This window comes from Acinonyx jubatus, chromosome C1 (assembly GCF_027475565.1).
Source record: "Acinonyx jubatus isolate Ajub_Pintada_27869175 chromosome C1, VMU_Ajub_asm_v1.0, whole genome shotgun sequence".
NCBI classification, from domain to species: Eukaryota; Metazoa; Chordata; class Mammalia; order Carnivora; family Felidae; genus Acinonyx; species Acinonyx jubatus.
Window position 1 is genome coordinate 174,391,898 of NC_069381.1, and position 14,497 is coordinate 174,406,394.

Here is a 14,497-nt window from a genome sequence, read left to right on the forward strand (position 1 = left end):
CATCTTTTATTTCTTTGAGTAGTTCATCTGTGCCCTTTTCTTCTCTTTCCAGGACTTTGATGACATGAATGTTCAATCTTCATGATCCCACAGGTCCTTGAGGCTCTGTTAATTTTTTTTTTCCAGTCTATTCTCTCTGTTGTTCAGATTATGTAATTTCTATGTTCTGTCTTTCAGTTCGCTCATTTTCCCTCTCTCCTCCATTCTGCTGTAGAGTCCATCCATTGAGTTTTTTGTAGTTTGGTTATTGTCTTTTCCAGTTCTAAAATTTCCATTTTGTCTCTCTTTATATGTTACATTTTTTGCTGGGACTTTCTATTTCTGTGCTTCAGCTTTCTTCTTTTCATTTTTTTAAGTGTGTTTGTAATCACTTGTTGAAGCATTTTTTGAAGTCTCGCAGGTTCTTGGTATGCATTATTTTTTATTGAAATTTTGACACTTTGGGTATTATGTTATGAAACTGTGGGTTGTATTTAAGCCTTCTGTTCCAGCTGGATTTTTCTGACATGCTCTAGCAAGGGAATTGGAGATGTTGCCTCAGCACTGCCAGATGGAAGTAGAAGTCCAGGTTCCCCACTCAGCCCCTCATGACACCTGAGGGTGAAGGAGCTCCTTGTTACTGTGATGTAGAGATGGGTGTTCTGACACCCCATTAGGTGTCCACCGATACCTTCCTGGCTGGAAGGAATAGGAATGCCTCGTTACTGCTCCCCATGTGGCTTCCACTGACACCGTAGTGCTGGGTGGTGGCAAAAGTCATGAGTCTCTATTAGACCTCTTCTGACGCCACCTCAGGTGGGAAAGGTAGGGGTTTCTTGTTACTAACAGGTGGGAGTGGAAGTCCAGGATCCCCCTGTGTTCTCCACTGATGCTGTTGTGGGGATATGATCTCATCACCACCTAGCAGTGATGAAAGTCCCAGCCCCCTACTTGGTGTTCTCTGATGACACCTCAGCTTAGGGGTTGGGGTGCCCTCTTGTAGCCTGGTGAGGGTGGAAGTCTGGGCTCCTGTGCAGCCTTTGTTGGTGGAGGTGGGAGTAAGGCCACATTACCCTGGTCTCCTTCTGTGGTATTTGGCTGGAGTAGAGCAGTTATTACCTAAAGCTTTCTGTTTTTTCTAGGCTGCATTTTCCCTCATCCTTAAGCCAGAGAGGACTTTGTTTTTTGTTGTTTGGTTGGTTGGTTGGTTGGTTTTGGTTTGCATTCATTGGTATTTTCAAGTTCTGTAGCCCCACTCATCCCCATGTTCTTTGGGTACCAAGGTCCCTAGCAGGTCTGCCTTCTGTCTGTCTTTCAGAGTCTTCTGTATTTGGTTTATATATAATGTCCCAGTTGTACTCAGCAGGAGCAGTATGGAAAAGTCTGTCTACTTCATCTCTTTGGAAGCAAAAACGTATCCTGACTTTAATACCATCAATTAGTTTGCCTGCTTTTGTAACTCTGTATAAATGGAATCATACAGTGTGTGCTCTTTTGCTTCTTTCTTTTCTCAGTCCATATTATGTTTGTGACATTCATCCTGGTCATTGCATGAAGTTGTAGTTTGTTCATTTTTACTGCTATCCAGTATTTCGTTATGTGAATATAACATACTTTGTGTATTCTGCTGTAGACAGGTTGTTCCCAGTTTTGAGCCATTAAAATTGTTCTGCCGTGAACATTTTTTGTAGATGTCATTTGGTGAATAGATTACTACTCAATACATATCTAGGACTTGTCGTCAGGTATACATTCAGGTTTGATAGCTATTCCCAAACTGTTACCAAAGTAGCGTATCCATTTACATTCCTACCAGCAATCTATGAGCATTCCGGTTGCTTTGCATCCTCACCAACACTTGGTATTATCTTTCCTATTTATTTTAGCCATTTTGGGAATATGTTGTATTGTTGCATTTATTAATAAGTCTTTTTCTATCCTGAAATCTTTAAGATATTTTTCTGTTTTATTCTAAAATTATGTTACTTTATCTTTTACTTTTATTTATGTTGTATTTAAAAAATTTTTAAAGTAAACTCTACTCGAACACGAGGCTCAAACTCACAACTCTGAGATCAAGAGTCACATGCTCTACTAACTGAGCCAGGCAGGCGCCCCTGTCTTTTATTTTTAGATATACAGTCCATATGGAATTGATTTTTGTATATGAAGTGAAGTGGAAGATCTGTTTGTTGTTGTTCTTTTTCTTTAAGAAGTTGCCTCAAATTTTTCTTTTATATCATCCCTTACTTTGACATTTATGCTCTTTTTTCCACAAAAACATTTCCATAACTTTTTCATTCAGGCATTCCTTTCATTCCCCTCCTCTTCCTTCTTTAAAAATATGTATTATTTTTGTTTCATAGTTGCATTTCTTTTCCTATTGCTGAAGATAACACATTTAGAAGTATTTTCCTCCCCACATAGCTCCTATTTTCCCCATGTGTTTTTTTTTGTTTTTTGTTTTTGTTTTTTGCTGTTTGTTTTGGTTCTTTTTTTTTATTTATTTAAGTTTATTTTAAGAAAGAGCATGAGTGGGAGACGGGCAGAAAAAGGGGGACAGAGAATCCCAAGCAGGCTCTCCATTGACACCAGAGAACCCAATGTGGGGCTTGAATTCACAAACTGTGAGGTCATAACCTGAGCCAAAGTCGGATGCCCAACCAACTAAGCCACCAGGCATCCCCATGGTTCTATCTTTCATGTAAGATACTTTCCTCAAATGTCTTATAATTCTGGTGACTGATCATATCTAGTGACAGGGCTTGATGACGCTGGGCTTCCATGTAGAGGGATTTGGTGGGATGTTTAGTTAGGGAGGCTTCAGTATCAGCATCTCCAGAGAAGAACCTTCCAGTTTCCTGCCTGGAGGATGAAAGCCTTGCCAGCTTCTGGGAACCTTGTGAGAGAAATGGGATGGAGATTTGGGACAGGTCTAAGGCTTGGAATCAGCATGTATATGTTCACTTCCTGCCCTGTTTTCAGTATGGCACCCCTACTCTCAACTCCAGCTATTTCTGTATGACAACAGAACTTGTTTTATCCTCTCCAGAGGAAAAAACCTCTACTTGTTTGGTGAGCCACATGGGGTGGAGAAGGGGATTGGGTGTCCTGAGTTGGTGTTCAGATTTTCAGTCAACTCCATTGACAGCAGCCTCCACTCCCTCTCTATACACACACACACATACACACACATACACACACACACACACACACACACACACACACTCTTCCTTGCACTTCAACCTGATATGGCCAACCTATGAGCTTTTGAAGGATTCTGAGTAATAAATTATTCCACTGTCAGCCAAGGTTTCTGTTTTCTTAGGTCTACTAAGTTATTTACCAATTGTCTAACTATATTCTGGCTTCCAGAATCTTATTTTATTTTTCCATTTACAGGCGCTTTAATTCTCCTAGCTTGGACTATTGGATTTTGACTTTAAAAATATATATGTGTGTGTGTGTGTGTGTGTGTGTGTGTGTGTGTGTGGTCATTTTAGTGGGGTTTAGGGTTGGAGGCCAGATGTACACAACCTGCCATCTTCACCCCGAAGTGCCATGAAATTTTATACACTTGAAAAAGAACAAATATTTCTTTAAAGTTTGAGCTCAGAAATGAAAATAATTTAGAAAATAAGTCCAAAGGAGAATTATTGTTATTTTCAGGTGATGAGATGGAATTGGAACCGACTGGGATGGGTGAAAGCACTAATGATGAAAAAATAAATAAATATAGAACATTGAGGAAAGTCTTTCAGCTGGACAGCAAAATATTGGATTTTGCTTTTCCTTCAAGTTTTGTGGGGAAAAAAGTTTCCTTTCACTCCAGGAAAAACATGAGTTAGGAACTAGTGGGGGCGACACCATATTGTGAATGCACTAAATTCCACGGAATCATTTACATAAAATGGTTAATTTTATGTTATGTGAATTTTACCTCAAATAAAAAATTTTCTTAAATCTAAAAATAAGAAACACACAAACATTTTCAAAACTTAACAGCTATTTTGACACCTGGCTTTTGGGGGTAAAAGATAAGTTGACTTACTACACGGGTCTCATTAAGTTGTGTTTCTATTGTCTGCCTAGGAGCTATTTTTAAAATTTTTACAGGCATGATTCTGGAAGATTTTCAGAAAGTTAGTCTTCGTTTTGGGAAAAGGGAAAGCAAGATCTATTCCAAGGGGTAGCAAAATGAAGTTATTTCTCTCTGGCTTAGAAGGTGAAAGGAAGTAATACGTATTTAATGTATATGCCTCCTACCTCAGAATATATTCATTGCAGCATGACAGGTCTTGATGCAAGCAGGACCTTTTGGCTCTTTAATTCTCTGTATAATGGAAGAAAGGGAAATTCTGGTGGAATGTGGCACAGTTCCTATAAATTTATACTATTGATATATTACTTATCTTTTGTATGAAACACCCTGTCTTATAAAAAGGTTTAATAAAAAGGCAACATTTTATTGCCCAGAATGTAACATTTGGCAGTTTATTGTGGTTTTTAGAGCACACAGCTTAAAGCCATAATATTAGGGTTCAAATCCTCACTCTACCCCTTACACAAGTTGTTTAAGCTCACCATGCCTCATTTTTCTCATCTGCAACATGGAGAAGATAGAAGGGATTTTATGATCAGTATGAATCAATACATTTAAAGATCTTTATGTGTTGCCTGGCATAGAGTAAGTGCTCATTCAATAAATGGTATCTGCCATTTTTTTCCTGACATTTTTTAAAACTATAATCCATAAAAGCACAGCTGGAGAAACATATGCAGTATAAACAGTGTGAGGACTGTCTCCTTACCCAGGGTATCTGTCATGGCTGTAGTGACCAACTCCAATTGCAAATGTGCATTTTGCTCCCTCATTCTCATTACATTTGTGGTTGTGGTTAAAAGCTTATTTCTACTTTTCTATAGAAACTTAATGATTGTAGCTACCTTTATTTCCTAAAAATTCTGTACCTCATAGTGCATCAGATTTGTTTGAAAAGTAAAACCAATAAACTATAAGGACTATTTATTTTCAATTCTCTATATTTGGTTTAGACATAATCCCTGTCATTTGTACATTTTCACTAGACATCGATGAAAAAGATTTGAGATTGAACCGGAGCCATAAACTTGCCATTAGAATGTGTAATTTGTCAGTCAGTGGCCACAAAGAGTATTTGATGTTTTGAAAGCTGTTTTTCTTTTTTAGTATTGTATGACTGCAAGTGACAAATGGGAGAATTCTCTCTCATAATTATTATTTTTAGTAGTTTGAAACTCCTCAGTTTCTTGCAAGATGAAGCTCAGTGCTTAAATGTTATTTTCATACTAAGCCATCTTTTAAATTTTACTTTACAGATCAACAATAAAAATTTTGAAAGTCACAAAACTTTAAAATTTTCTGATGGTGGTGAGAAGCCATGGCGGCAGATGATAAAGTTGCCATCTTAACCGATGATGAAGAGGAACAGAAGAGAAAATACGTGCTTGCTGATCCCTTTAATGGTATTTCCAGGGAACCTGAACCACCTTCAAATGAAACACCCACCTCTACAGAAACATCTGCTCTTCCTGAGGAGGAAGTAGACTGGATAGAGAAACATTGTGTTAAAATAAACAATGATCTTCTGATATCCAAGGTCTTCTATTTTTTCTTTTACTCTGCATATGGCTCTCTTTACCCACTTCTGCCTGTGTATTATAAACAGCTGGGAATGTCACCAAGCCAGAGTGGATTGCTAGTAGGTATCCGATACTTCATTGAATTCTGCAGTGCCCCATTTTGGGGTGTAGTTGCAGATCGCTTTAGAAAAGGCAAAATTGTCCTCCTCTTTTCTCTTTTGTGTTGGGTTTTATTCAACTTGGGCATTGGATTTGTCAAACCCGCTACCTTGAGATGTGTACCAAAGATTCCCCCAACGTCTCGTCCCACCAACTCAAGTCATCTGTTAACTATCCCGCCAACCAATTCTTCCATTACCACATCACCAAGAATGCGTGAGAAAAGGAGCCTGCTCCCTTCCACTTGGCCAGTGATATTAGAAACAGAGCCCAATGTCACTGAAACTGTCATCTTTTCGACAGCTCCAAATAAGACCAGTGCACCCACCCCACAACCTCAGACAGATGAAATTACTGACCATATTATGGACTTGACCTTGAATCCGAGCACGGCAACCCCTGCCTTCCTGGGAAATGTAACCAGAGAGACGACCACTGCTATTGTCACTACCACCAAATCTTTACCTTCTGATCAAGTCACTCTTGTTTATGATCAACAAGAAGTTGAGGCTATATTCTTGGTGATCTTGGTGGTTGTCATAATAGGAGAATTTTTCAGTGCCTCTTCTGTCACCATTGTGGACACTGTAACACTTCAGTATCTGGGAAAACACAGAGATCGCTATGGATTGCAGCGTATGTGGGGCTCCCTGGGCTGGGGCCTGGCGATGCTGTCTGTCGGCATTGGGATTGACTACACACACATAGAAGTGATCATTGATGGAAAGGGGTGTAAACCCCCTGAATATCGGAACTACCAGATCGTCTTTATTGTCTTTGGGGTTCTCATGACCATGGCTTTGATTGTTGCCACTCAGTTCCGGTTCCGCTACAACCATTTCAAAAACAATGAAAATAAAGGAAAAGAGGTGGAGATCCCTCAAGTGGAGAGAAACAGCTCTACAGAGTCCTCTGAGGAGACACCAACCACCACGAGCCACTCACAAGCCTTCAACTTTTGGGACTTAATCAGACTGCTTTGCAGTGTGCAGTATGGCTCGGTGTTGTTCGTGGCATGGTTTATGGGTTTTGGATATGGCTTTGTGTTCACCTTTCTCTACTGGCATTTGGAAGACTTGAATGGAACTACAACTCTCTTTGGGGTCTGTTCAGTCCTGAGTCATGTGTCTGAGCTGACAGCTTATTTTTTTAGTCACAAGCTTATTGAATTGATTGGCCATATCAGGTAAGAACATGCTTATTATTGCTGCCCCTCAGCAACTGAACCTCATCTTTTTAGTTCACAGCTCTTTTTAGCACATAGAAAGAAACTGTAATTTGTGTTGGGGTAAGGCTGGAACGGGAATGAGACTTCCTGTTGCTCTTCCTCCTCAAAATACAAACAAAAGGAAGGAAGTAATGAACCTACTTGGATTATCTAAAACAAACAAAAAATGCTGCTTCCTCTTTGTATGCCAGGAGGCTCTTGGAATAAATGTTTTCAGGTATAGGAGCACCAATGTAGTGAACTAGATTATGCTGTGGACCTCGAAGGGTCCACTTGTCCCAGGCATTTGTGAAGGAGGGTTTAAGTGGATAAAGTGGTTTAGGTTTTTTCAGCCTTCAGTTATTCTCAGCCCTTGTTATATATGGTGTTTTATGAAGATGTCCAAATTATTTAATTAGGCTGTGATATGACCCATCATAATCCCTAATCCATGATACTACATAGAGAAGATTCTTACATGATTTTTTTCCCTGATTATTACATCAGTCTCTGCATTTTTGTCTGCCCTGAAGACATGGGACATTTAAAAATCTTTCTTTCACCTAAATTTCCCGTATGATCTTTTTAGTCAAAAAAAAATCTATAAATGCCTGCTGTTTCTTGTGTAATTTTCCTCACCATTAATGTTTGTCTGAAGTTGATCGAACAGTACCTTGCTCTTTGTAAGTCTTTCTTCTCTGTTGTTGGTCTAAAATGTACAGCTAGCTACACTTAAGCCTTCCTAAGTAGAAAAGTATGGCATGTCTGACCCTAAAATTTGAAGTTGCTATGACTGAAAGAGAGCAACCACGCGTATTTGTGTGTGTCTGTGTGGTAATCATTAAATCTATTTCTGTGAGAAATTAAAAAGGAGAAATAGGCACTGACAAGATTTGAGAAACAGTGACCTTTTTTCCTTTCCTTTGTCTTCTATTAACTGAAGATTTTAATTAGTTAATAACTTAAGTAATTTGATTTAGTTTAAAGTTTCAACCTAGAATCATTCTTTTCCCCCAAACAATTGTGAATATTTTTTTCTTGTTTGGTTGCTTTTGCTTTGGGAGGCTGTGTCCTACTGCTTTTGTTTCTCAAATCTTTCACCCCTTTGTTATCACTAAACAAAGCCAAGCATTGTATAGATGGTTCCGAGACCCACAGGGTCCCCAAGGCATATTCAGTGGGTCCAATTTGAAAACAGTCTTAGAATATTAAGGACTTGGAAGGTCCTTTAACTTTGTCCAGGTAGTGTTTACATTCTCTGAGCTGTGTGGATTCACCATGATGCATGGGATACTTGTCTTCAGCAGGAGTGTATGAGTGACTTCTCTCTTCAACTAATAGCATCTTTAAAATCACAGTCATTTGGACTGGGCACGTGTGGGCAGGAGGCGAGGCCACCCAGGCCCCCTGGGGTGGTGGGGGGGTGGGTGAAATATTAAAAAAAAAATAACAGGCATTTATTCCCAGAGAGGTACTCAGGCCTTATGAGTGAGTGGTGTTCCTAGATGTCATGGTTTAATCAATTAATTTGAATATTGAATATTAATTTGAATAATTGAATATTGACTCAGTACAGAGTATGAGTGTGCATTCTGTTTTCAAAAAAATTGTTAGACTCTTCTCACATGCTAAGAAAAGAAGTTTCTTCTCTGTCTCTGCCTTTTGTCTAAGGTGTATATTTTCATGATAAAATCCTGGAAGATTTACTACTAATTTTGGTAATTACATGAAACTTACTCTTGTATTTCCTGAGCATTTTTAGTTGTGTTTCCTTTTTTCCTGAGCATTACTAGTTACTTATTACTTAAAAACCTACAGCTCCGTTAACCTTAATTTTCTGGCTTTTATGTACAGAAAACATATTCCTTTTCTTATTTAATGATGTGATGGAAGAAAAAGGCTCTTGTGGTCACTTTGCTGCCCCCAAGAGTCTACTGGGATTCCATTCATTAATTTGTGGTCATTTACCTCTTTTGGGTTTTGATTCTGTCCATTAAATGTATTATCTTCACTACTTTTGTAAGATCCTAATAGCTGTGGCGAGATTATGCTCACTGTTCAAGTAGAACAGATATGTTTCTTTTGATGAGAATTTGTGGAGCCCAGTCAGGTGGTGGTGATTGAGATTTGGGGGCTTGAAAGTGTGATGATGACAGTTGTAAACATTTCACTGGAATTCTGTCATACAGTCAATAGTTGACAAAGAGATTATGTTTCTATGAATTGATAGTCTTTTATGTATTCCTTATAGGATCATAAGGAGGGATCTGCCTGTGGCTCTTATGTATGCACATATTTTTTTTTTCAATACTCTGACTGTCTTATTGTTTGTTTTTAGGAGTCTGAACCACCATAAAGATGGTAAATACCCTAATGTAGCCCAAAGTGGATTTTCCACAACTTTTTAATATAGATTCATAATGAAGAAAAATATCATACCAGAAAACAGTTTTTTAAAATAGCATGTCCAGGGGCACCTGAGTGGCTCAGTCTGTTAAGTGCCCAACTTCAGCTCAGGTCATGATCTCACAGTTTGTGAGTTCAAGCCCTGCTTCAGGTTCTGTACTGACAGCTCAGAGCCTGGAGCCTGCTTCAGATTCTGTGTCTCCCTCTCTTTCTGTCCTTTCTCCACTCTCACTCTGTCTGTCTCTCTCTCTTTCAAAAATAAATAAACATTAGAAGAAAAATATTGTAAAAAATAATAAAATACAATGTCCACTTTTGAAGTACTTAGCATTTTAACAGTTACACAGTTTGGGTCCAGTTTTTCAGGGGATAAACTAACAGTCTAACCACACACACACACACACACACACACACACACACACACACAGAAGTGATTTCTGGTTTTGATCTTGGATTTTGTTCTTCTCTGGAAAGTAGCTTCTCAGGCAAATAGGATAATGCTGACTATTTCCACTAAAAGAGGTAAATTTCTTTTGATGTGAAATCACATGACTTTGGAATTTACAGCAAGTATATTTCTAAGCTAATTTATGTAAAGGTGATAACTAGACTTCTTTAACTAGAAATATAAATGTATCTTAAGGATACGTTTATGCTGCTGAATGTTTTAACAGCTGTGAGTAGAGCTGAGATCAAAATACATTGCAATTAATCATTTGTAAATTTGTAAATCATTGCTATCCAGTATTAGGCCATCACCTATGTTATTTGATTTAAATTTGTTTAAATTTTAAGGGATACAAAAATCTACTCAATCAACTCTGACTTTGCCCTAAAATTCTTGCACTCAAGGTCAGTTTTGCCATTCAAATGTCATTTGGAAGGGGTTATAGATTAACCATGCTTAGCCATTAATTACTACTTAATAGTAGCCAAGTATCCCAACGAGCTAGCCAGTCACTTGGTAAAGAAGCAAACAGCAAGAGGAAGAAAGCACAGGTTTTCCTGGTGCAAGAAGACCAAGAACAGAGAACAAGACACTGGGCTGAGGACCAGCCCTGTCCTGGGCTGAGGACACATGAGACATAGGATGTGAAGTTTTGTCATTGGAGGAACAGCAATCAGCATTATAAGAAGGAGGAAACACTACTGTCGGGGTGCTCAGGGAAGGCTTCACAGAGGAGGTGGAATTCGAGCCTGCCATTGAAGGATTTAGAGAAGATCGTGTTTATTTACTTAAGTTTCGCTGCTTCTCCTCTCCCTTGTTCTACCATTATATTAGCTAAATCTAGATCTGCTGGCTGCCAGATCCTATTCTCACCCTCCGTGGCAGGGTGCTGATTTCTGCAGGCTACTTCTCCCAGGACCTGGTCTCCTGGCTTCTGCATGGGTTCAGCCCATCCAGTAGTTCTCAACCAGCAGACACAGGAGGAATGCTTTCAGGACTCCTGGTGCTCAGGCTGCATTCAGACCTGTTACTTACGGCTCCCTAGGGTGAACCCAGGCATTCACACTTCTTCAAGTTCCCTGGTTGGTTTTGGTTGATTTCATCGTGTGACCAAGATTGCTGGCCACCAAGCTGGTGAGAGGCACAAGTGGAGGACTAGAGGGAGGGAGGGAGGAAGGGAAAAAATCCAGGGCATTTCCTTCTTTTTAGCTCCTACAGTGTCTTCTGTGAGTTTTGGCAACTGTTTTCTTCAGTCCTTTCAGGTGGATCTTTCCTAGCTTTGAGGACTTTCCTCAGAGGCAGATCAGTGCTCAGCCACTGTGGCTCTCCGCACAGCCCTCTTCAGTCTCTACCCTGCCCCCCAGACTCTCAGTCTTTCTCCTCAGCTCTGAAGACCCCTGTGCCCTGTCAGGCAGCGTCTCTCAGAGCTGCTGTACCTCCCTGTGGCCCGCCACCATGGGTGTCCCTGACCCCTGCTAACAAGCCCATTCCCGTCAGCCTTCCACCATGGGCCTGCCAGAGGCTGCCTGAGTTCCCTCACCAGACTGGGCTTCTCAACACTTCGTTGCAGTTCTTGGTGAAAATGCAAAAAGAGTGTGGACCTTAAGCAACTTCTTTCTCTTCTCATTTTTTTAATGTTCATATGTTTTTGAGAGAGAGAGAGAGACCGACCGACCAACGCCACGAGGGAGGGGCAGAGAGAGGGAGACTGAGAATTCGAAGCAGGTTCCCGAATGTCAGTGCAGTGTCTGACGTGGGGCGCAAACACAGCCATCCAGGTGCCCCTGTCTTCTCATTTTTTAAAGGAGACTTAATTTTCACAGTAAATTTGTAGTTAAGTAATACATTCTCTACAGGAGCAAGTATTTCTCTTATTTAAAGATCAAAACCCTGCATATTTGTTCAGTTTAGCGGAACGGCTATTTAGGCTTAGAGAACTGCAGGTTCATGGGATGTAGGGCCTCCCACTGAAAGGACTGGGAGATTCGAGGCCAGGTGGGTGCTGGGATTAGGAATGCAAACTTTATCCTGGAGGCAGTAGGGAATCACTGCAAGGTTCAGAGCAGGGGAGCGTCATAGATTTTTATTTACTTTGAAGCAGGGAACCCACTGAGAGGGTTCTTAAAATAGTCCAAGGGAGAGCTGAAACAGAGAGAAATGATACAGACCTGAACTACAGCAGCACCAACAGAAATTGAGGGAAGGGATGGACTTGGGAGGTAAAATTAACAGAATGGTTTGTATGTGGGAAATAAAGTAGAGTTCCCCATGTTTCCAGTTTGGGTATCCAGTGTCCAGTTTCGTGGTTCCTCTAAATCCAACAGGAAATTCAGGAAGGAGATGCAGATTCAGGGCAATGCAATCTGAATCATAATTGGGCTTGAAATTGGAACATCTATTTGGGAATGTCTAACAGAGAGTTGATTATTCCAAGCCTGAAGCTTAAGCTGTATCTCCAAGCTTAGGATTGGGGATATCCATTTGGGACAGTTGAAACTGTGAACACAGATAAGATCAGCAAGGAAATTTTGTGGTCAAGAGAAATGGGCTGAGGAAAGTCAATTATGGTGGTCTCCAAGATTTATTCTTATTGAAATGTTGGTCTATGCTCTATAGCTTAAAGTGTGTATTCTCATGCTTAAGAATATTTTGTGTTGGGGGAGTGTGCGGTATGGTATTCACTGTAACCTTTTTCCATCTTGCTTTAGGAGGAAATGACCTTTTGAGCTCTTCTCCAATCCCATCTCGAGCCAGGCACCCTCTATGAGTGTTTATAAGTGGACTTAAAACATAAACAAGGAAGAGAGAAAAATAAAGGGAGAAGGAATGTAAGGAGCAGAAACAGAAAGAAAGAAAAGTAGAGAAAGGAAATGCTGTTCTCTTGAGGGGAGGGGATGGTTTCTTCTTGTCCTTATTCATGAAAGGCACTGCCACATAGTGGTTCCAGACACAGGCTTAGAGTCCCATTGCCTGGTTTCAGAGCCCGGCTTCGCCTTTTGGAACTGTGTGGCTGTGGACAAGTTATGTAAGTTTTTGCATCTCTGTTTTGTCATCTGTAAATAGGGATACTTTTAGTACCTACATCTTAATTGTTGTTTTTATTTCTTTTAATGAAGACTAATGAGATAAAGTAGGGCAAGTGCTTAGCACAGTGGCTGGCATATATTAGGAGTTCAGTTGATTTTTTAAAATTATTACTTGGTCAATCCTCGGCTATATCATGTTGCTTATACAAGAGCCATTGACTATGACAAAAACGCAGGGGCTTAGCACAGTATCACAAGTGTACAGGTCATTAAGCCTGCAAAGTCCAAATGTTTGTGGTTTTCAAAATTTTCAAAACTAACACTCTTTTCAAAAACATTTTGATCCAACTGAGTTTTTCTCCGCCCCCCCCCTCCCCATTTTATGACTATAGATTGTTTATATACTCTCTGGTGCCATTTTTTAGGGTTTGGTAAGTATAAGCTACCATTTCTGTAATGCTGACATACAGAGTGATTATCATTGTAACTGTCATTATTTATATGTGATAGATTTCTATTTTTTCTATTTCTCTCCCACTTTACCTTCAAAGACATTGATATCCATTTTTATAGGAAAAGCCTTTTAGAGCTATTACAAGCAAGTATAGATTCTCATTATTAAAAAGCTGTGAGCTATAGAATCTCAAAAGTAGAACTTACGATCAAGAGTTGAAAGGGAGTAATTTGCTTTTTATAGTCCCTTGAAAAGAGCAACTCTGCAAAGAAATACATTACCATGTTATAGCTACCAGGCTGACTTGTTAATAACAGCATTACTGATAATTGAGCCATTCCTAGTTCAGAACAAAGGCCATTATGGCAAGGTAGTGTAAGTGAATCCAGGACTTTTATTTATTGGTGTCATATTTGGTTTATTTTCTCTTCTACCTCTGGTGGCTGGCTTGACCCAGGTGCTCACTGAGTTAAAGAGAACAGAACTCACTCTGTATGAGCTGTAACTTGTGGTTGTGGACAGCCTCCTGCCCCTGCAATCTCACGGGCTGAGATGATGTCTGTCAGGGTGTGCACCAGCAAGAGTAAACACCGCTCCTGCAAATTCATTACCTAGACCACACTGTGGGACCAGTTCTGCAGCCCCTGGGGTGCTCAAGTGAGACATTTTCTGTGGAATGAAAATTGCATTTTAAGGTATAGCCTTATCTGGAAAAACTTAAACACATGCAGAAAGACATGTACATGGACACTTACTTGCTTATGCAGCTTTCTAACAGTGGAAAAGAGAGTCTAAATATCTATCAACTGAAGAATAAATATGTTCAATATGGTATAGTCGTAAGATAGAAGCCTATGCAAAAGGTAAAAGGAATGGACTAGATCAATATGCCAACATGGAAAGCTCTCAAAAATATGTTGAATGGGGGGGTTGTGCCTGGGTGGCTCAGTTGGTTAAGCGTCCAACTTCGGCTCAGTTCAAGATTTCACAGTTTGTGAACCCCCACATAGGGCTCTATGCTGACAGCTCAGAGCCTGGAGCCTGCTTCAGATTCTGTGTCTCCCTCTCTCTCAGCCCCTCCCCGGCTCTCTCTTTTTCTCTCTGTCTCTCTAAAAAATAAATAAACATTAAATAAAATCTTTAAGAAATATATTGAATGGAGAAAAAGCAAGTTTCAGAATGATACATAGTTTGGT

At 39.9% G+C, this 14,497-nt stretch overlaps 2 protein-coding genes across 4 annotated transcripts in view; one reads left to right on the top strand and one right to left on the bottom strand.

The window, feature by feature from the left end:
• Positions 1–14,497, bottom strand: part of NEMP2 (nuclear envelope integral membrane protein 2) — a 267,634-nt gene that overhangs the window by 85,604 nt on the left and 167,533 nt on the right. The window lies entirely within an intron of this gene.
• The window catches only part of MFSD6 (major facilitator superfamily domain containing 6), a 77,144-nt gene that overhangs the window by 20,624 nt on the left and 42,023 nt on the right, over positions 1–14,497 (top strand). For all 3 annotated transcript variants that reach the window (XM_027054569.2, XM_027054581.2, XM_053215437.1), the window contains exon 2: positions 5,338–6,946. In XM_027054569.2, coding sequence (XP_026910370.1) covers positions 5,400–6,946 — 1,547 coding nt within the window. In that variant the 5' untranslated portion in view covers positions 5,338–5,399. The remainder of the gene's footprint in view (positions 1–5,337; positions 6,947–14,497) is intronic.